The following is a 23,427-nucleotide window of genomic DNA, read 5'->3' as shown; positions in this document are numbered from 1 at the left end:
ATAAGGATAATATTGAATTAATGGACAAGCACCACATCCTGGGGATCAGAGAGAAATTTGGATAGACAGGAAAAAAAATAAATAAAATGAAACACAGCATGATAAAGAGCAAACACCATGTAAAGCAGACTGCAGGTATAATAAATAGATATGAATGATTTAATGGCTTGAGTTCCTCCATTTTTCTCTCTAATCCCAGCCTTGTGCTTAAGCACTATAAACTCCAGCAGGTATTTTGTTACATTTGACTGAAGATTTGTTTCCAACTGACACTCTTTTTCCCTGGCTCGCTCAAGCAAGTCTACCAGCATTGATGATACACATGGACTTCAATCCAGTGACAATATTTTTTTGCATGAAATGGTATAAGACCTAAATGGTATAAGAGGTATATGAAAGGACCCTCTAAAAGCATTTTCAAGTAGTGCATCAACATCATCGACAGTCATCTATGTTTATGTTTGGTTTCATTTGGTTTCATTTGCAGTGATTGAAGGGGTGTTTATGTAGTTCCAAAACTCCAACATAACAAAGCATGTCTCAAACAGATCATGCATATAAACCACTGATAAATGTATCTGACCCGGAATGTCAGGCGACATAGGAAATACGAGCTATACAAGAAATTTTGCATACATGCCTGAATATTAATACTAAATATTTACACCCTCAGACATATTTCAATCCTAACCAACTCGGACTGCGTATGTGTATGTGGACAAAGACATATATAAAACCTAAAAAACAAAACCATACAGTGGTTGATATTTTTCTTTTGAGCCTTTCGCCCAAGAAGCAAACTGTGTCCCACCACACTTTCTAGCCTGCTGCTTTGTGTGGGTAGCCATTCGATGTAAGCTTGCTTGGATTAGTTCCCAGCTAAACACACACAAACACATGCAGTATGTGTGAACTAAGATACAGACTAACAATTATCTAGCAATTGATATTCAAATAAGTATCTCTTGTATGCACTACTGTTAGGATTATATTTTACTAACCCTGAAATTTTGAATGAACCACTTCAAATAGGATACAGGACCTTTCTACTTAAGATCAGGCAGTTAGACAGACAGGAGACACATTGAGGATAATGATCAATAATTATTCAGGCCACATGAATAGATGAACATATCAGGGTCAATGTTTTATATATAGGATGACTTCAACTTAGTAATTGGGTTTCTCAATGGTTTTGCACTCTCAGACAATATGAGGGTCGACCAAACTTACTTTCAAATTGTGCTAAATGACAAAACTGACCAAAAAGATGTATAAAATATAGAATGTGACAGGGCAAGAGCCCACCACTCTCGGTGGTCATATATTAAGTCATCAATGGTATGATTTAAAATCCATAAGTGATATTTCTGGCTACATAAGCTATTTTATGTTTTACATAATCAATAAAAGAAGAGTCAGAAAGAAGGTACCTTGCCTCACACTCATCTTAACTCATAAAACCTGTTGGGTAATATGTTACTTAATTAAACTTTCTAGTCTGAAGCAGTGACGATAAAAATGGGTGACATAAAGTTCTTTGGGATTAAGGCTAACCAAAGTGCATGTATAATTTGCAAATGTGCCCCAGACACTAGTTGCTGTACAGGCACGAATGCTCTGCTACGGAACATGTGGTAATGAGTTGAAAGCTCCAAGTGGCTCCTCAAGACGAGCCATGTGTCCAGGGATCTGAAGCGTCTTTACGATTTTAAAAGGCCAGCGAGACAGAAACATTAACACACACCCTTCAATGCCTCAAGCTGGATGGCTAGCTGCTCCATCGTACAGGCAATGATTCAAAACCTTTTTCACTTCAGGGACCCCAAAGACTGACAGATATTAGACTCAATTTTGGCAAGATTTTTCCCCCCCTTGGGATCTGACACAATTTTTACTTTTAAATGTGTTATTAGAGAAAGAGTGAGAGTCACCAGAGAAAAAAGGCCATACATTTTGCTCGATTTTCTTGGCTGACACATAAAGTAAAATACTTCTGTTATCGAAGCTTACTGATGATATAACAAATATGTTTCATAGTCACAAGTTTTCATATAGTCACAACTTTTAATAAAAAGAAATAATGCTACTAATTAATAATTAAAAAAAGGCTTGTATTACTCAAATATAGATCTACATTAATTAATAATAAATTAAATATTGCCACAGGCAGTTCATTTCAACACACAGCTGATGGTCTCAACAATCATAAGACATTTCCAACATTATATAGATGTCTTTTTTTTAGAACAAGAGCTGATATATCAGAGCTCAAGTCACAGCGGAATTAAAATTACAATAAGATCACTGCCTTATCACTAGGGACTCCTGAAACCTTCTGTGGTCCTTGAACTTTACTTGGAGGATCCCTTCAATGCTTTTCTTTGCTCCTCCAACTCGACATACCCCAAGAACATGTACAAAAGCTTTGTCGTTCCTCTGATGGCTCAAACTAAACAGGAGTTAAGTCTGTAACATTTAAACCCCTCCTCTTGGAGGAACTGACTATTTCCATTTGTTAAATGGAAATAGTCTCACATCATACTGCTATAAGGACAAAACACATTAAAAGACTCCGGTGTTTTACCTCTTTTGCACTTTTTTTTGTACTGATTGTTTCTATAAGAAGACACAATAGACTGATGTTTTTCTTGGCTGGTGGATTTTAGTGCAAGTAAAATGACAAGTGGAATGTAAAGTATATAATGGTATAAACAGTGCTTCACTTTATGTTTTGGGGGAATAAATAGAAATAAATAGGACTGATCTAAGAAAAAATAAGTATTACCCTGCTGACATTGGCAAGAGTTGGGCTGCTGCATGCTGTTTGTCCCTGTACTCAAAAGAAGCACTCTGAATGTCATAATGACAAGCCATTAATACAAATGTGATGCATATGAGATGAAAACTATTGAAAAAAAAATGAATTCCTTAAACGAAGTGAAAAAGCAGGTGAGAAATCTAAACTAACAAGTTGATGTGTTGTTAATAAAACTTGCTGGCAACATGTTGTTCATTGATTCTGCCACTAAATTAAATATTAGCAAGAGCTATAGATGCAACTAAGTGATTTTTTTTTCTAATCAAATCATACACAAAGCTATGGTTTTTGAAAATTAATATGATCCTTTAAATCACATTATATTTTGAAATTACAGTGCTCTCTGATCTTGGTATGGCTTGTAGGGAAGCTGGAGAATGTTTAGATAAATACAAATACATCATAGGGTTTATCCAGGTAATTGTACCTATTTCCATGATGACAAAATAGCTTCATCATTCTCTAGATATTCAAAGTTTTCCAGGAAGCTGGGGAACACTGCAGGAATATCTATGTCTAACAGGCAAATGTGAGTCAAATATTTATAATTCTTTTAGAGCAGTTTTGCTCTCAGCGAACTCTCGAGGGAGAAGAGATCTCCATTTTTACTACATTCACCTGCGGGTTGTTGATTTGTGCTTTTGTAGGTTTTTTTTTTTTTTTTTTTGCAAGGTGGGTTGTCTATGTAGGCTTTTACACCCTGTTCAATATGAAAATAAATAAATACAAGCTGAAAAAAGTTGGTCGTTCGAAGAGATAAAGTACATTTGAGTAACAGAAACCAAAAACAATACTTTAGGGGTGCGAGGGGGGGACAACAACATAGAATATCTACTTTATGGCAAATAGAAAAATGTCATAATTTCTCTCTCTTTGAAATGCTGTGTTAATATAAGGTGGGGTGGCTATATAGTTACATTGATTTGCCAACCCCTCCCTGCCTGCCATTAAAAGCACAGCTTCAAAGAGGGTTCGGTGAGCGGGTACACCACACTGTTAATCTCCTAGCTGGTAGGGGAAAGGGCTGCGTGAATCGGATGCTTCCTGACAGGTTGTGGGCACTCTCAAAGTGAGATATTTCCTTTAGTTGTTTCTTTCTTCGGCCTGTTGTTTGTCCCTCTCTGCCATTCTCAGGGCCCTTACTTTCTTACTCTTAAGCCTGCCAAGAAGTGCTGAGAGCCTTTAGCTATTTTCTGCAATTGTCTTTGATATAGTTCTCATCAACTTTCACTCCAGGCTTTCTCTCAAACCATCAGGTTAGATAGCTCTCTTTCCTGTTCAGACACACTTCATTATTACCACTGATTCTCAGACCAACAGTCTTCGTCTGGCATGGAGATTAGATTATGGATCCACGTGCAAATCAATGTCCAATTGATGGCCATCCGTGGCAGATCCTGCTATCAATTATATGACTCCAATTGTTGACTACTGACCGAGGTGCTGTTCAGTGGAAATTAGAAGCAAGATAAAATGAAGGAAAGACCACTTTTATCATGATTACAATCAGTCTTTAGAAATTTCTTTTCAAATTCTACATATACATCATCTTAAACAGCCAATTAATTCCATGGGTGAAATTACCCTGATAAAAAAATCATCCAGAGCTCTTTATTATAAATATAACAACATTATATTCTTGATTTCTTAGCCATGAGCAAGATTTTTTGCCAGGAACATCTTAATTGAACTGGATCATAGGAGTCTACAATCTGCCGGCCAATTTTGTTTTGTATTTAGTGTTGTGTGCTATTTCAAATCGGTCAAAGGAGTGAAAGGAAACATGGTTGGTAGGTCTAGCCATAACTCCACATTACATTCTCAAAAGGTTCACGGAGTGTTTGGAAATTGAGTGAATGGTACAGTGCCAGGCCACTACGGTCATGGTACTTAGTAGAGGAAGAAAGAATCAAAGAAAGAAAGAAAAGAACACAGAAATGAAAACATATTGACTTAAAGGGGAAATATGTGGGCAGCAGCGTTTGTCAGTCATTTTATTTAATCTGCTCCAACAATTCCCTGCAACCCCTCTCTACTGACATGACAGTTTCAAATGGGTGCAGAGAGAGATGCTTCCACTAACACCCAAACCTTGTGAAATTCTAACGCCATAAACATACAAGACTGAAGATGAAATGCAAAGACATAATAAGGGCAGAAAAACACAGAGAAGCACAACACACTGAACAGAGGAGAGAGAGAGAAAAGGCTTGTTTGGAGAATAAATCAAATAACTGCCGACAGGACAGACTCTTAATCAGGTTCCCGATCAGTAAACCATCTCACATCCTCAGAAAGTGAATGTCATGCTTTACACACAAAACGCAATTGGCCCACAACTTAGAAATGGAAATGCAATGAATATTTGAATAGATTAAGACAATAAATGTGGCATCATAGTAAAAAGCAAAGCAAGTCATCCAAATCCCAAAAGACACTTTGATTTTGGATGTAGCTACTTTTCATTTGACAAGAGATTGACCTGCTTCAAAGCTGATTAAAGTCTATTTTCTAATGAGCTGCTCTCCAAATTTGATTCTATTCACAACATACACATTTGCTAGACATAAATGCCCAGACACACAACATGCAATATACAGCCCATACGTTTTCATCTGTTTGGCCAAATAAAGAATTAAATGCATGTAGAGTCTGTCAAAAACGTATTTAGTCTACCACCAATTGTGCAAGTTCTCCCACTTGAGAAGACAATAGAGGCCTGTAAATTTCATCATATGTACACTTCAACCATGTCAGACAGAATGGGGGTAAAATAAGTATTTGGTCACTTACAAAGAAGCACGATTTCTGGCTCTCACAGACCTGTACCTTCTTCTTTAAGAGGCTCCTCTTTCTTCTACACATTACCTGTATTAATGGCACCTGTTTGAACCGGTTATCAGCACAAAAGACGACTGTCCACAACCTGCACCAGGCTGGGAAGACTGAATCTGCAATAGTTAAGCAGCTTGGCTTGAAGAAATCAACTGTGGGAGCAATTATTAGAAAATGGAAGACATACAAGACCACTGGTCTTCTCCCTCGATCTGAGGCTCCATGCAAGATCTCACCCAGTGGGGTCAAAATGATCACAAGAACAGCGAGCAAAAATCCCCCAACCACACGGGGGACCTAGTGAATGACCCGCAGAGAGCTCTGACCAAAGTAACAAAGGCTACCATCAGTAACACACTACGCCGCCAGGGACTCAAATCCTGCAGTGCCAGACGTGTCCCCTTGCTTAAGCCAGTACATGTCCAGGCCCGTCTGAAGTTTGCTCGAGAGCATTTGGATGATCCAGAAGAGGACTGGGAGAATATCCCATGGTCAGATGACACCAAAATAGAACTTTTTGGTAAAAACTCAACTTGTCGGAGAAAGAATGCTGAGTTGCATCTAAATAACAGCATACCTTCTGTGAAGCATGGCGGTGGACGCATCATGCTTTGGGGCTGTCGTTCTGCAAAGCTACCAGGACCAGGAATGGGGCCATGTACCGTGAGATTTTGAGTGAAAACCCCGTCCCATCAGCAAGGGCATTGAAGATAAAGAGTGACTTGGTCCTTCAGCATGACAATGATCCCAAACACTAACCCCGGGCAACAAAGGAGTGGCTTCGTAAGAAGCATTTCAAGGTCCTGGAGTTATCTGGCCATTCTCCAGAACTCAAACCAATAGAAAATCTTTGGAGGGAGTTGGAAGTCCGTGTTGCCCAGCAACAGCCCAAAACATCACTGCTCTAGAGGAGATCTGCATGAAGGAATGGGCCAGTATACTAGCAAAGGTTGAGAAAACCTTGAGAAGACTTACAGAAAATGTTTGACCTCTGTCATTGCCAACAAAGCGTATATTCAGAAGTATTGAGACAAACTTTTTTCATTGACCAAATACATATTTTAGAGAACTAGCAAAACTGGCGGCTGACTTCCTTTTTCGCCCCACTGTAGTCATTTGAATTGATGGCTTAATAGCTTAGATGTGTGAAAAAATATTTACTGAAATAAAAGATGGCTGAACATTGCTATGAACTAAATGCTTGTTGTCAATTCCAAAAGAGCAACTTACAGGAAATTTTCTATTCGTGAGAAATTCCATGTACTTGCAATAACTAATACTAGTCAATGCATTCAGGACAGAAAAAAACAAAAGGAACTAGGTTTGCCTAGACTGAGTGCTGTGCTTGTGAGAAGAGATGTCTGGTGGGATCATCATACTTTTCCAACATAGAAACATATACTGTTTTTTTCGCACAATGAGGTTCACTTAACAGGCCCTAAATTTTCTCAAAAATCAGCAGTGCGCCTTTCTATCCGGTGCACCTTAAATATGAATTCTTGTTGTGCTTACTGACTTCGAACGAATTTCATGTGGGACACTGTGCACAAAAATCGGTCAAAAAGTTTCAGTGCGACTTTGGTAAGGGACGAAGCTGCTTCTGTTGATTGTCCCACCATTCCCACCTGACACAGGGACATTGTATTATAGTTGGTCCTTGATTGAATATGGTTTGCCACATCAGACAATATTAGATGACTAATTATGTACAGGACTGTCTCAGAAAATTAGAATATGGTGATAAAGTTCTTTATCTTCTATAATGCGATTAAAAAAAAAAACAACAATTACTTTTTCATGATATTCTAATATTTTCAGATAGGATTTTTGAGTTTTCTTAAGATGTAAGCCATAATCAGCAATATTAAAATAATGAAAGGCTTGCAATATTTCAGTTGATTTGTAATGAATTCAGAATGTATGACATTTTTGTTTTTGTAATGGCATTACAGAAGATAAAGAAGTTTATCACAATATTCAAATTTTCTGAAACAGTCCTGTAGTGCTGGAATACAATGTTTTTCCAACTTCACCTTAATTTCAGATGTCTGCTATCTCTGGCAACGATAAACCAATCAGAGAACAGAACATAGTACGCTTACCTCGGCCACTTTTTGTAATACCAGTACATACTATGCTTCAACATTATATTACTGTACATTTGTGTGTATGAGGATCCCTAAAAATGGAACCCGTTAAGAGACATGCTTACGAAGCAGAATTCAAACTAAATGTTATCAGTCATGCAGTAAAGAAGTAAAGAAGACCAAACAGAGTTTCTGTGGCAACAGATCAAGATGAATGAGATGAATAAAGTTTGACTAAACTGACTGTTTTTTTTTTTTTTCGCTTTACATATTGTATGTTTTGTCATGTGTCTTACAACGGGATGAGCCTTATGTACGACAATGTACGACCCGTTCATTGCCTTATGGTCTGCAAAATCATTTGCAGACCATAATCGTTTCACATTTTTGTGAAACCACAAAATCTTATTCTTGGGTTCTGCGTAGCACATGACATATCACGTCCTCTTGATATCTTCTTATCTCCAGCCACAAAGATGCTTGATAATCTTCTTCGTTTGATAATAACTTATTCTGTCTGAGGGTGCAGAGATATAGAAAAAAAAAGAACACTGGATGATGAAGCAATAGGCCACTTATCTGTAAGAATAGCTCAGATGCTAAATAACCTTCCACAAAGGACCTGAATTGGGTCCCCTTCATGGCAAATCCCTAAAGACTGAATTGGCTGTTTCAGTGTCAGAAATTGAGCATGACTTACAACAACATGTTGAATCAGACCACCATGCAGGATACCAGCCAGGGACGAAAGAAGGTTTGTTGGCTGTGTATGTTATTCAAGCATCATCGCTGCATGGAGATGCGAAAGAACAAAGAATGGGGTGAGGCTTTGAAGATCTTACAAGTCTGACTCGCCCACAGAGAAGGCAAAGGGATAAGAAAAAGCAACTCAGGGAGGTAGCAATGAAGACAGGGTGCAGCAGAAATTATAAGGATTACAGAAAAGGCAAAGGAAACAAAGGGCAGCATGGTGGTGCAAATGAAAGGCAGAAAATAGAAGGTAAATAAAAGAAAAGTCAGGATGCTTTAACCTCATATTGGTTTACAAAACATTCTGTGACAAGACACCGCCTCAAACCTACATTTTTTGTCCATTTGATGTTAACCTCTTGCTGACCCACCATAATCTGTCTCATGACTGAAAACTTAACAGTATGACTCCTTTAACCTGACCAGGGGTCGGCAACCCGCGGCTCCGGAGCCGCATGTGGCTCTTCCATCTTTACACTGTGGCTCCGAGTGGCTTGGGAAAATAAATTTTAAATATTTAATTGAAGTATATTTCATTTGTGTTAATTCCTTTTTTTGACTTTTAGTTCTAAGTTGGAAGATTATTGTGATCTTGAAATATTAAATAAAATTATATTTATTATTTTTGGCCGCTCTGAATAACGTCACACTCGCAGAAGCCGGTATACCTGCCAGCCGGTAAAGTCCCAATTTGCAGGTGCTGTGCGTGGAAGTTCAGGAGCAGAAGTCCCATAAACCAGGTAAAAGAAATATTTATGAAGATATTTTGCAAATATTTATTTTTTATTGTTTACTGACACAGTGATTTTTTCCCAATTTATTTTTAAAATTCAGGTCAAGGCTCCGCTAAACGCTCTGAAAGCCCAAAGCTCAAAATGAGTTCATTGCATAAATAAAATTTAATTTTCTCTGTAATACTTTGTGAATTTCAGAAGCAACACACTACACACTTATTTATACAAAGCGTAAAGGTAATAAAAAGCAATATATTCAGTGGTACCTTTATTTTAGACGTCAAAAAGTAATTGCTGCTCCCAGTATTTTCTTTTTTCCGAGGAAACCGGGTCCAAATGGCTCTTTGGGTGTTACAGGTTGCCGACCCCTGAACCAGACCAACTGAAATCTTCATGCTAGTGTGGTAAAGACAATATTCACATCAACAGGAAATAGATCTTTTTCCTTGAGAGTTTTGGGAGTGCTACACAGCGCTGTAGAGATGACACATGAAAGAGTTGGTCTGTAGGAAACATCAACGCAGCCTGGATTACAACATTTTGAATTTGATGGCGACGAAGGAGAACAGACAGCGCACATAAGACACGGCAATGAGGCATGCCTGCTTATGCGTACGTTGGATTATTTTCAACTGCCAAATACCTCAAAAAGCTGAATATGAGATGGGGTGGTAACATCAATCCATCACCAAGCTCATTAACAACAAACAATATTCAACTATTATGTAGTTTAAGAAACTAGACAAGAACATAATAGAAATGGAATGGCTGTGCTGTCATTTTTAGTAATACTTTCCTGTAAAAAAATTGGAAAGAATGTCCACGCCAATATACTATCTAGATAGATACGTCAGTGCAATGTTTTTAAAGTGCATAAAGTTCTTGATGCATCTAGTATGTTTTCCAAAACACAGAAAGTATTTATTGTAAGTCTCATCAGATGGTCAGTGTGGTGTAAGTCCCCCAAATGAACACAAAGACATCAGAGTCATGTGAGCTTATTGCTTTTCTACTTTCAGATATCTTTGTCTTTTTCCAGGCACTGTGATCAGTCTGATTTCAAGAGACCAATCAAAAGGCTTGAACATTAAAAATATTAATCCTCTAATCAGGGGTTCTAATTGGGGTGTGGGTAAATCATCCTGCACCAATCGATTTCTTGGACAAATGCTCATCTCTGACTGCCCTGTTGTCATTCATCTGTTGCCAAGAATGGGTTGTCTTACTGGTGTATCAGAAATGTCTTACAAAACAACATCAGACAACTACTCTACCATGGTATCATTAGCAATACTGCGGATCGAATATTGTGATGCTATTACGGCATGATTTAAATGACTGCTGATACTGTTTACAAGAGGAGCTTTCATTTCAGAGGAACTGGACATCTTATAGTAAATGCCAATTACTGCTCCAGTCTGATGTTTGGTTTTCTGCAAAATAAATTTCTTTTTTTTTACTTTTATTTGACTTCAAGGTCATTGAGGTTGAGCTTGTTTTTTACCTACATTCTGCCATTGCACTGAATTACATCATACTAATGGGAAGGAAAAAAAATAAAGTACAGATTTTGCTGAGAAATGCTTTGTAACAAACACAAGCTTTAACGAAAGTGCTTTGCGCCGGGAGTCTGGGACTCTAACCTCTTGCGTGCTTACCAGCACTTAACGTGTGGGTCCTCCTGTCTCTGTGGCAGGAGCGGGTGCATGCAGGATACTCCACAGAGCTTTCCATTTAGTAATATATTTTTGAACCACTTCAAAGAAAGCTTGATGGGACAAAGCATATTATAACCCCCTAACCCCTAAAAAATATACCTTAATTGCTGCGGGGCATAATGACAGAGCTCATGTCAAGAAAACCTGCAGAAACTGACATATTGAGCTGAATACTTGTCATGTCAGCACAGGGTCAATTTCCATAGCTGACAGTCACATTTATGTATCTACTTTACTTGCTATTTTTACCTGACACATAAAGAGAAGTTATGCTTATTAAAACCTGCCCTTGACAAACTATGCCTGAGGTGTTGAAAATACTTTGCAATACAGGAAACACAAGGGACAAAAGAAAACTGTGGTTCATTAACAAAACACTTAAAATATGAGCTTGTCTCATATGTAGAAGGTACTACCAAGAATGGCATAAAACGCCTTTTACTACTGACAGTGGTCCTTGACAATTTGAGGACAAAAAAAAGGCAATTTTAGACTGTCTGTCCTTTAACAATAATTCTTAAAAAAGCAAGAGGGGGGGATTACGCCAAGGATTAGGGCAAGTCTCTACAAGTGAGTTGGCCTTGGCAGAACTGACCACTCCACAAAACCTTAATGGTTAAATTATCGGGTCAACATGATAAAATGATGACAACTAATCAATTAATGGCTTAAACTAACAACTGTGAGCTGAATGTATATAATCTATACTTTATTAATCCCACGTGGTGAAATTCGATCTCTGCATTTATTCCATCACAGATGAACCATAAGCAGTTGGCTGCTATCTGTCAGCGCCAGGGGAGCAGTAAGGGGTTCAATTTCTTGCTCAACAACACGTCAACACATTAAGAGGAGCTGGGAATCGAACCAGGAATGTTGGGTTTCCGAAAAGACAATTGCTCTACCTCCTGTACCATGCCGTCCCCGAGACTTTTGGGGGAATAGGGGAGGGTTTAATCCTGGAAGCCATAGGTGCCATGAAAAACTTTAAGAGCTATCTAATTAAGAGGAAAAAAAGTACACAGTATATGTAGTGCTTCAGCCTGTGTTAACCCTGCATGGAAATAACAAATAACTAAAATAATGAAATAACAAATAAATAACAAATAAAATGAAAGATTAGTGATTGATGTAGTAATAGATGGATAAGTAGAACATTAATGAATAATAAAATTGAGGTATGCGTATGATATGACGAGAATGAACTGTACAAAATGGAACTGAACACAAAATAAAACAAACTGAATTTTGAGCACATTAGGAAAAAAACAAACTCTCCCTCATGAAATACTTGTAAGAGCATAATGTCACACATACACACTGAAAATAAATGAAGGCTATGTGCGAACAAGTGAGGACAGAAAGAGCTTGAAGAAAGGAGAGAATGGAGAGAGGAAGAAAGAGTTTTGGCTGGAGAAAGAGTTCAAAAGCCAAAAAAGTTATAAGAAAAAAGGCTATCTTGTGTGTCCTGGAGTCGATTCCCTAAGTCCTGAGGTGATGAACCGACAAATGAACCCTGAGTCTTGCCTGCTAGGCGAGTAGTTGCTCTGAACCATGGAGAGCTGTACTTGCAGGGGAAAGGTAGGCTGAGAGATGAATGAGCAACACATGAGTAGCAAACTGCAAACTTTTTCAGTGACCAAAAATTGAAAAAGGGACAGTTACTCACCGATGTACTCAAATACATAGACGACAAAGAATGGTGTGACCAGGTCATTGATGCCTTGTACGTAGCCGCTGGCAGGGTGGCGAATAGCCCAAATAAACAGGATCCGTTCAAAAATCTAACACACACATACAGACAGACATTGTGTCAAAACAACAGTCTAGAGATGGAACATATTGACATTAAACAGATGTATGTAATTCATAAAAGATGTTGAATCAATAAAAGCATGAAAAAGACAATGATTGCTCAACATTCGAAGTTTAACATCTATCATCTTCTGAAGTGTTGAATTTCTGTCAATCAACAAGCCAACAATGAAATTAAATTTCATCAAGTCATGTTTGCTGTTTTTTTATCAAGAAAGTTTGGGCGTGTGGGAAGCAGAGAATAATTTGTGGCATGCCGAGTTTATGAAGCAGAAAGCAGTCCAGTAACTTTGTTTGAATGTGGCTGGAACACAACACTGCTGTACTTTGATAGTTTAAGGTGATATTTAACACTGGTGACTGGGACTTTTTAGAGACATTATTTTGTTTAATTTCTTAGTCTTGTTTGTGGATGCATTGGAATAATAATGGCGGTGTGTTTTTGCAAACTAGCCCTACTGTATGCTTAAGGCAGAAAACTGGCATATTGACAGACAGAGAAATGCAATGCACAAACAAAGACGTGGTGAGAGCAAACTGAGGAATAACTGATTTATAACTAGATTTTGAGTCTAACAACAAACAGTTACTTAAAGATCGTGTGAGGTAAGTGTTCGGTCATTTGCTAGCAGAGATTCAACTTACACCTACTTAAGATGAGATGCATTTTAAATATCATTAGTGTTTCAATTTCAATGCAATGAATGTTGTATGATATGACGTGCAATCATCACCGAATTCGATGGTATTTATTAGCAGCATGACATCACACAATAATTTCTAAGCTCCAACTTTTAACCGTGTTACTGGCTTTGTGTGGTAATCTCCTCCCACCATGTACCCTTTGTCCCTTCACCCCCAAACCATCCCTATCCTCTGCTGTGATTTCTTAATATATTTAGAAAGTTACACACTTCCCGCTTCCAGTTTTGTCAAGGATGTTTAATATGGTCAGCGAAAGTTAATTTAAAGGCATGCAAATGTTGGGCTTGTTCTATTTTTCTGTAAATCCTAGGCTGATTCCTTCCAAAGTATACAAACTGGAACTTTGTCAGATCAGCACCAACTTTTCTCTTAGTCTCCCTCTGTGTTTTTGATTGGGCATAGTGTGTCTTATTTGTCACTTTCTGTGTAAAGTCAAAGCTTATCTTTTTATGGAAAAAAAAAATGCATGGCTCTGGTAGACTTTTTTGGAAGCTGAGGATGCAAAAACTCTTATTTTTGTATTTCATGAAATTTATTCACTGATAAGCTAGCCATGGTGTTTGTTGAGATGCAACAATCTTTTGCTTTCTCTCCAATCCCTTTTACCTGTTTTCACACCTTGCACCCCCTCTTTTCTTATCAAAGCCCCATCCATCAAACAGAGAGAGGTGCTGGTGCTAGCAGGAGTGCTGGGTAATGGGACTCTCCTTTCATGCAACCTCAAAAGCTGACATGCATATTTCACACAAACACCCTCAAAAAAAAAAAAAAACGCTTTGAGTGAATCCATGCACAATCTTAACAATGAGGTGAAGAATCGAAAAGGGTTGTGTGTGTGGTTAAAAAAAAAAAAAGAGACATATTCACAAGGGCTGGTTTATATGGCGCATATTGTCTAAATATCATGTTATTGTTTTTGTTTTAACATAAAAATGTGAAACATGGTTGATTATATATAATGTAACAAAAGTTACCTCTCACATTTTGAAACCAATGTATTTCAAGATTTCAGTACATTTGGGATAAATGCCAATGTTGTATAAGTGGATTCAAAATACTCTAATATTCATTTAATTCTTATTGCAGGGCCCAAAAACCAACAATATCCTTAAAAGTAACCGTTATTGGTATCATCTTTACTTTGGGTTCATTCTATCCTGACACAACGATAAACAAGAGCCATTTAAATTATGTAAATCTCACATTACTATTCTTCTCGTAATCTTGTGCATCTGCAAGACAAGTAATCAACCTTTTCCTGATCCCTCTGTCATAAGGACATGACTTTAACACATTTGTTCAAAAATAGTCTGGATAATTACAAGAGGAAAAAAATAGACTGTAAAAAAAGTGATGTCCTGTAAAAAAAAAAAAACTCTTCATTCCTGTCACATTCAAATTAAAAGGGACAGAAGGTTGAAACCAAACAATATAACAAATAGTTGAATATAATGTCGTTGTGAGCACGGATGATTTACTTAAATTAAAAAATTCTTCGACGCAATTTCACACAGAGACCCTTGCAGTCACTTTTAATTGCTAAAAATCAAGGAAAAATGTGAAAGTAAGTTGTCCCTCTTAAAGAAGCCTAACAAAACACAAATTTTTATAACTATTATTTTTTGTGAAACTATTACAGTTTTGAAAGCCTTTCAAAAGACTTTAAATAAAAGCAGAACTTAATCCCTCGTTACGCGGTTACGACCCAGGTCATCTACCGTTAACGAGAGAGAGTTTCCAAAAACCTACTATCCCCTTTCTTTTAATGAAACCTATTTTGCTAAAACCTTGGTGCAGTTGCGAAATAGCATTCGAGAGTGGTGAGCTGCAGCAGACCTTGAGTTTACGATACGCATCTTCGGACGTAGGCGAGCAGGCAGTTATCCCAAACCAGAGAGGACTGAAAGATTGTCACTGCAAGGCCAGTGATGATGAAGGAGCGCAATATCAGGGAAACAAATATTCAGCAGTGGCATGCGATTTTTCATTTCTACCCAGGTGTTGTCATGTTAATATTGACATTGAAAGAAAATAAAATATAAAATATATAGATGTAAAAACTTCTCAAAATTGTGATCTATAGACCAACCTATGAAATTTCAAGTTGAACAAAGAGCTAATCAAAGAGCTAATTTATTACACATTAATTAATCACAGATAGGACTGCTTCAACAGCAGCATTGTGCCAAATGTGCACACTTTCCATCGGGGGTTTTCAGCTAAAATTGCTACTTAAGCACTTGGAATTTCATGATGATGGCAAGAAGCGCCACCAATACATTCTACTTCTTCTGCCTGTAATCACAATTTGGATGGAAAAGTGAATATTTTCTTTTCATGCTGCGAACTTGTAATTGCTGATTATCAGCATCTTGTGAAGGGTGTATTGTTCTCCAAAACAAGAAACAATCAAACAGTTAGATGCCACTTAGGAAATCACTGCAGAATTGCTTCAATATCCCTTTCTCCCTGAAATGGAACACACTGTTGACTGCCTTCCATCTCGACTAAATCTCTCTGTGCCCCATGAGGGGGCTACAGAAACAAACAACTGAATGAAATGAAGCAGAGGTGATTTTCAGGTGGCGCCACAGCAAGCATAACCATATAAAAAGGGCCTGTGGAGTCTGCTGCATACCAAAACATATAGGAAACACACTGCTCGAATACTTTAGTGCATGATGGCAGCTTTCATTGGACATGTAATGACAAAGGGGATATACTCGGCCTGCGAGAGGGAATATAAAAGTCTGGGGAGATATCCAAAGCATGCTTGTAGCGTCACTACCCACTTATTCACTCCATACATGTGGAGAAGAGTATAATGTGACATTCCTGGGCCCGATGACGCCCCACTATTGCCTAAGATTCTTTTATGTGTTTTCAAACATGTGTAGGCACTTCCATACATAGTTGCATATTCAATTCAAGAGCATCTGCACCTGTTTGTTGGTTTAAACTCACAGAGGTCCAGAGCTCTCACCAGCTCATTACCCTTCTCCTCATTATGGAAGGCTTCTATTTGTGTTTTTGCTTTAATGGTTTCTTAGGCCAGTGGTCACCATATGACAAGATCTCCCAAATGTACTGTAATATTCCGATCAACTTAACCATGAAGAAATGAAAGCCGTAAGTTAATGTCTGCATTAAGTTGGCTTGGAAGCTGTGAAAATAGTCCCATAGGTCTGCTAATTCTTACACAACAGCCAAAAACAAAGCGACTAGTAATATACTGTATTTACATTTCTAGGTAGTTAAGAAACACTGCCTTGTTATCCAAAACAATTTACTCTTCCTAATAGCTAAGGTTTCAGCAGTTTGGTAATGTACTATGAGCCATGACATACATTTGTTTAATCTCCCCTAATAACCCCTGATAGTTATTGTTTTGTCAAAGATAATGCCTAAGAGGGTTTTAGGATAATTGGTTTCTATATCCTCTGCAACAAAGTACCTCGCTATAACAAGCTGTGCTTTGTTCAGTCACACTATCAAAAGTACAGCTAAAAAGCTTTCGTGGGAGTTGCTGAAACGCAAACTGGACGTTGTGTGGACATTTGATCTTATGCATGAGTTTAAGTCTGCTTCAGTTCCCCTCCATGCGTTCTTAGTTGTTCTTGTGTTGGTTTCTTTTATTAGTTTTTGTTCATACACAGCATGCAATGCTCAGCTGCAAGGGTTTCCCCACCTCACAATCTAAGACGGTTGGGACAAAACAGCAGTTTCAGTGAATAATTATTATGAGACATATTTTCTCCTCTTTTTTTATATGTACATTAGCCTAGCACAGTGCAACAGTCTCTATATGTTATCTTTGAACTTTGCCGTTCACTCCATGCAATGTCTATGTGTTCTTATCTACTTGCTACAGGTAATTGTCCAAATCTGCCCCAGAAGTACTGAGGGAAAACCTTGCTAGGTGAGGGTGTGTGCGTGCAACAGGGGTATCTCACCTCTTGGACAGAAGCTTGTTGAAAGAGAGGAATAAGAGGATTAGTTCTCGGTATGTCAATGTGAATCTGCAGAGAGAGAAAGAGAGAAAAAAGACAAACACTGAAGCAACGGGCAGGTTAGCACAGATCAGACAGAGAGCGCTTCAGTTAGTGGATCGGTGTTGTTGATTTGACGGCAGACAGGGGTTTGGGTGGTCTGAAATAGATGCAGTGGTGGCTGAATGTGACTATGCTCGTATGAGCCTCTGCGAGACTTCCCTGTGATGAGATAGTATGTGCTTCTATGTGCTTGCGAATGGAGTGGTTTGTGTGTGTGTGTGTGTGTGTTGGGGGGGAGGGGGGAGGGCATGTCTGTGACCACAGTTACACCATTTCAGTGTCTACCCAGCAGATGAACAATATTACAGGCAGATAGATTCATCAGAGGGGAGCCAGACAGATGCAGGACAGCAGCTGGAGGTAGACCAGCTTAAAAATTCCAGATTGCATCTCAGCTTGTGAGCTTGTGTGGCTTGTTACTGACAGAACCTGGATTTTAGCTCCATCCTGCCCACCTTACCTCTGTCACCTTTGGCTGTAGCACCAAAGACTCAGGACTCATCCTAGGAATATCTATGTGGATCTGATAGCAACATGGGAGAGAAGGGTTAGACAACACAAACGTACGCATCTACACACATTTGCATGTACCACTGCGGGAGTCCACTTCATGCCTCTACCCTTTTTTTGAAGAGAAAAGAAAGCCTGGAAAGCCTGAATAATTTGAACAAATTGAAATGAGGCCACTTGGATGAGAGAAGAACCATCTTCACAATTCTATACGAGGTCGTTATTACAAGTGTTCTTGGATAATACAACATAATTTAATATACTGTAACAGTCTTGTCGATGTGACAAGTCTGACACTGTAAAACACTAACAAATCCATACTAAGTAGATAAAATATCTTGATAAGAACGCAGAAATTACATTGGATGACAATTTGAAAAAGTTATTGAAGCAGCTAATCTCCAAAAGAATACTTTCCCTGATGAAAGAGTTAATACAAAAAGCCAGCGCCCTTGGAAAAAAAGTCAATCAAAATATTTTTAATGCTTGTGTTCATAAATCCACACAAAAAACCTGTCTCTGATAGTCTGATATAAAAAACAGGGGTTAAGATGAAAATAATTGGCCAAGCCAACATGAAGTTATTCAGTGAATGTTGCCCATTTTTTTCATAATAACCATGATTATTGGGCTGTAACTCAAACGTAGATCCCAACACAAGTAAATACAGATGGAACTCCAACAGTACTTTGATGAATAAAATTAAATAATGGGGTCAAGTAACTCTCCTATTTAGAATACGGGTAAATAAAAAGTGCTTGACCCAATCTTCAGTTAGTGCCATACTGTGAAAATGACAATTGTTTATTTATTAATCAATTCACTGATTTATTTTCCAGATGGTATATTTCTATTATCCCATCCCTGGTATTACACCTACCTGCAAATTACAATGTTACAACACCTGATTCCTGTACAGTCTTGTTTATGATGTGTTCCCGAAACATGCTCGAAAATTCATCTGGAATTGGTAATTAAATCAATAAAGAATTGGACCGATGAGCTACTTTTTTTTCGTGTCAATAAAATGCTAGTACTCATTCTTAGCTGGCATGTATGGTTGAGTCTCAAATGTCCCATATAAAACTGTGGGCAGCAAAGCATAAAATTACAGTGGGACAAAGTAAATTAGTTACTGGCTAAAAGAGCTGTAAAAAATGCAAGGCAAGGATATGTTGTGGCTTACAGGTGGGAGGACGATTCGGATGGGTTGCCAATGCACAGCTGAAAATGTGCTTGTGCAAATGTTGCCAAAAACCTAAAATATACTAGGGTTATGCTGTAGAAAGTGTTATTACTGTCCCCTAGTGGCATTTCCTCTACTTCACTGGTAAAAAATGAAAGAATCATACCACTTGCTGAGAACACAAAACTCCTCATTCTTTCAAATGTACAACAAACAACCAAACTTTCTATACTGAGCTTCCAAAAAATGTTGTTGTTTTTTTTCCCCCAAACATTATCCCATGAGATAGAATGGAGTGGAACTTGCAGGGATTTCTATATTGGTGTAATTCATTTACATATGTGATAAACACACATGCACACACACACACACACACACACACACACCCACAACGTCATGATGAGTTAACAATAGTTTTAAAAGATAAAAAAAGGCATATTTTCTTTTCTTGTATCCAGGGATGAAGAGGCAAAGAAAACATGTTGATATACACACAATATGTAAATTTGTCCTCCACCACTTTCATAGAGATGACAAAATCAGCTGTCACATCACCCAACAGAAACACAGAGTCATAGAAGCAGAATACAGAAACGTCTTCTTCCCTCAGCACAAACATTGTTGGGACAAGTGGAATTTGCCAGGAAAAAAAGGATTCAAGATGTGATCCCAATAATGATGAAAATAAAGTATACCAGCATTCTGGCACAGTGTAGAAGACATCATTGGGAAATTGGACAAAATATGAGGAGTGTGGTTTAGCTATCAACAGCTCACTTTGATGTTTCTTATCAGTCTACAATGAATGGGAAGTTGAAAATGAAGAGTGAGAGGGAAGAGAGGGAGTGAGATAAACAAATTCAAATTCAAAGAAAGACGTTCATTTAAGCAGCTCCCTGAAGCTTGGGGCTCGTTCAATTTAGTAGAATATACTCTGAACAGCATTCAAACACAGTGACTCCATGTCAGAACACACACATGCATCCACACACACACACACACACACACACACACACACACACACAAACCACACACACGCACAGCACTTGAGGAAGGGACAGAGTGAAAAGAATGTATGGCAAAATAACCATGTTCTGTAATCCTGTTTGCAAGGCACAATCATGTCATCCTGTCGTAACACTCTCTTTCTGATACATGCACATACCAAAACATATAAACATCATTGTGTCCTGGGTTTAGGTTCAAGTAATGCATAAAAATGGCTCAGTTGTTCTCACATGTGGAAATTAAATATTTTGTTGCCTATGTCATTCTGTTCTTGAACAACAATTGAGAAAGAGGCGATGGACTAGAAAAGTGTAAAGAAAAGTACAAAAAAAGTACAGGAGTTTGTGTGGGGCAGATATACCTGTCTGTAAGTGTCCTGATGGTGTTCGTCATTACGCGAGTCGTAATATTGCTGGATGAAGCCAAAGTATTCTTGCCTCTTCCTCTGTAGGACACTTTCTCTTCTCTCAGCATTAGCTGGCAGGTACCCCTGAGTAGAAAGGACAGGAACTGGTCAAAATGATGAGGTTTGTGAAGGGAAATTCTGTCAATTAAAAGTTTTCAATTCCAGGCTACCCTATGTAATAAACCCTGCTTTCAACCAGACACTCAGCGAGTTGCCTCAGTGAACTAAAGAGTTTGCTTGATCCTGTGGGCTCTGCAAAAAAACATAAGAGGCTAAAAAAGAGCCACACTCCTTGGTTAAATGAGGATTTGTTAATCCTCTGGAGACACTGTAGGTAACTTAAGAGTCAAGACTGTCCTTCTGTTATGTCTTCATGTTTGTAGAGGACTTTGATGGAAACTATTGAAATATATTTAGATAAACTCAAGGTAATTTAGTGTTTTATTATATATGCATTTTCTTTACGTGACCAATGTTAATTACTTACAGAATAAGCACAGTTAGGTTTCCAATTTAACTTACCACATGTTTTTGGACTGTGGGACAAACCCGTAAAACCAAGAGGAAATCCACATAAATATTAGGAGAACATTCAAACTCTACACAGAAGAGCCACCTGTCAAAAAGGGATGCTCCTTGCTGTGAGATGGAGGAGCTTACCGCTGTGCCGGCAATAGAAGAATAAGTAAATAAACAGATTTAAAGGCAATAGTGTCTATGAGAGTTTGTTTTCATACATTACATAGTCATCATAGTCATCTTATATATATATATATAAATTGAATATTTTCCTGCTCATCAAAAAAGGGCTTCTTTAGAACAACTACTAACTGAAAACACCAGAAAAAATGTGATAACTTTTAACTTTTCATAATTCTAGATCTGTGAACATAATGCTTTGCTGGAAGACAAACGTTTGCAAAACAGCAATAGATGCCATTACCATCAATTTTTAACTGTTCGAGAGTGCATTAATATATCAGTGTTTGCATGGATACTTGTGTTCAAATAACAGCTAAGGATGGTAACTGATGTTAGTCTTGTCTGTTTCCAACACAATTGCATACAGCCATGTCCTTACAAAACAGTGTCTTTCACATGAGAGTCATTAGCACAGCTTTATGGAAATTTGGTAAAACCATGTTTTCAGTTTCCAACAGAACACGACATCTTGCGTATTTTACTATGTTCTAACATATCTTGCCTTGCTTGGAGCCTGGAATCAAAGTTTAGTCACAACCAAACTCCAACACCTGGGATTATACACTTTTTAAATAATGCCTTTCACTTAAAAGGAAAACTTTCTATTGCTTGACCAAATACATCATCTGCCTCTTGGGGGAGTTACTTTTGAGCTTGACTGTTACCTCCTTGAATGATCAGAATTATGCAATAAGAAGAAAGTCAACTAAAAACCCAAAACCAAATTCAATGTACAGCATCACAAATACAGACTGGGAAGAAGCTTGTATTTGCAATACGTGAGAATTAGACTCATGAAAACTGAGCACAAACATGACTTCAGGCTCTCAAAATGTCTCAGTGATGAAAAATTACATTACTGACATAAATGTTGTTGCTCTGAGCAAATTTGACATTGAATTGCATGCAAACGTATTAATTTGTTTGAGGAAACTTCCATTATCCATATTCAGTCCGGGAAATAAAAAACAACTTATGTCAGCCGTTGTTTAATTATTATTCTTAGGCTTCAGAACCTAATGGAATATCCAGTCATTTTCAAATATATCAGGTAGACCTAGATTAAACCCATGGAGTAGTCAGTGAGACTGATAGCTGTTGTAGAGAAATGGATTAAAAAAAAAAAAAAAATCAATAAAATTCAATAATGGCATTTATTGTAGAACCAGGTAAACAGGAAGTACCCAGCATTGCAGACAAAACAAGTTCCATTGTTCCAAGCAGACTCCAATTCTGCAACCATTATCTCTCATCCACAACAATGTCCTCAGTCTCGCATGCCTACCGGAGTGTTTACCACAGTAATGTCTCCTTCGAGTCCATTTCTGTGAAAAGATATTGGCCCGCAGCGCCACAATTCATCCAGCGGCCAGAAATGGAGGAAGCCTTGAGGTCTGTCTGTGATTAACGTGAGAATTCTACCGTTCATCCAAAAAGCTCTTAATGATTGTACACCACCCAGGCCAGGATTTCAAACACAAGTGAAGACATCACTATAAGCACAAAATTCAAACATTAAAGGAATAGAGAAACTGTAGCCATGATACCCATTGCCATCGTGAGATCTAGAACAAGTAAATTTGAACGCATTACTCGAGTGCTGGCCTAAGCATTGCACAATCTTATCAATCTGACTTGGTGAAGCCATATTTGGGTTGACGTGCACTGCGCACCCATTGTTCTAGTCTTTTGTGTGTCCCCAAAGTCTGGAAAAAGAGTGTTGGTGAGAGGGCCTTCGTTTTTTGTGCACTGTGAGCCAGTCGGACTCTTTCCATCAAGAAAGGCCCGCTCTTGTCTATGTCTTTAAAATCCACTTGTTTGCTGCTGTACTGTATGAGTCCTGAGTTAGTTTATTTCTTTTTTCCCGAACAGGCACAGTGGTTAGCACTTCTACTTAACAGTAAGAAGGTTTCTAGTTCAAATCCTAAAAGAGGGGCCTTTCTATGTGGAGTGTGCATATTTTCCCTTGTTCTCCATGGGTTTCCTCTGGGTTCACCTGTTTCCTCCCTGAATCCAACAACATGCAGTAGACTCACTGTATTCACGATGCTTCTAACGCCATTTCGCCCTTTGCCACAGGATAGACAGAATAAATGAA

At 38.1% G+C, this 23,427-nt stretch overlaps 1 protein-coding gene across 6 annotated transcripts in view; it reads right to left on the bottom strand.

The window, feature by feature from the left end:
• Positions 1–23,427, bottom strand: part of tbc1d22a (TBC1 domain family, member 22a) — a 124,715-nt gene that overhangs the window by 71,195 nt on the left and 30,093 nt on the right. For 4 of the 6 annotated variants that reach the window (XM_086146994.1, XM_086146992.1, XM_086146995.1 and 1 more), the window contains 3 exons: positions 20,583–20,711; positions 17,419–17,484; positions 12,615–12,729 (listed from right to left, as the gene is read on the bottom strand). In XM_086146994.1, coding sequence (XP_086003120.1) covers positions 12,615–12,729; positions 17,419–17,484; positions 20,583–20,711 — 310 coding nt within the window. Of the gene's footprint in view, positions 1–12,614; positions 12,730–17,418; positions 17,485–17,977; positions 18,041–20,582; positions 20,712–23,427 lie in introns of all 6 variants that reach the window. The other 2 variants (XM_086146997.1, XM_086146993.1) reach the window with 2 other exon arrangements.

The sequence above is a fragment of the Fistularia commersonii genome, chromosome 5, assembly GCF_037954325.1.
Source record: "Fistularia commersonii isolate RoL2024-O1a breed Wild chromosome 5, RoL_Fcom_v1.0, whole genome shotgun sequence".
NCBI classification, from domain to species: domain Eukaryota; kingdom Metazoa; phylum Chordata; class Actinopteri; order Syngnathiformes; family Fistulariidae; genus Fistularia; species Fistularia commersonii.
Note: the sequence above shows the minus strand (reverse complement) of the source record. Positions and strands in the feature narration are given on the sequence as shown.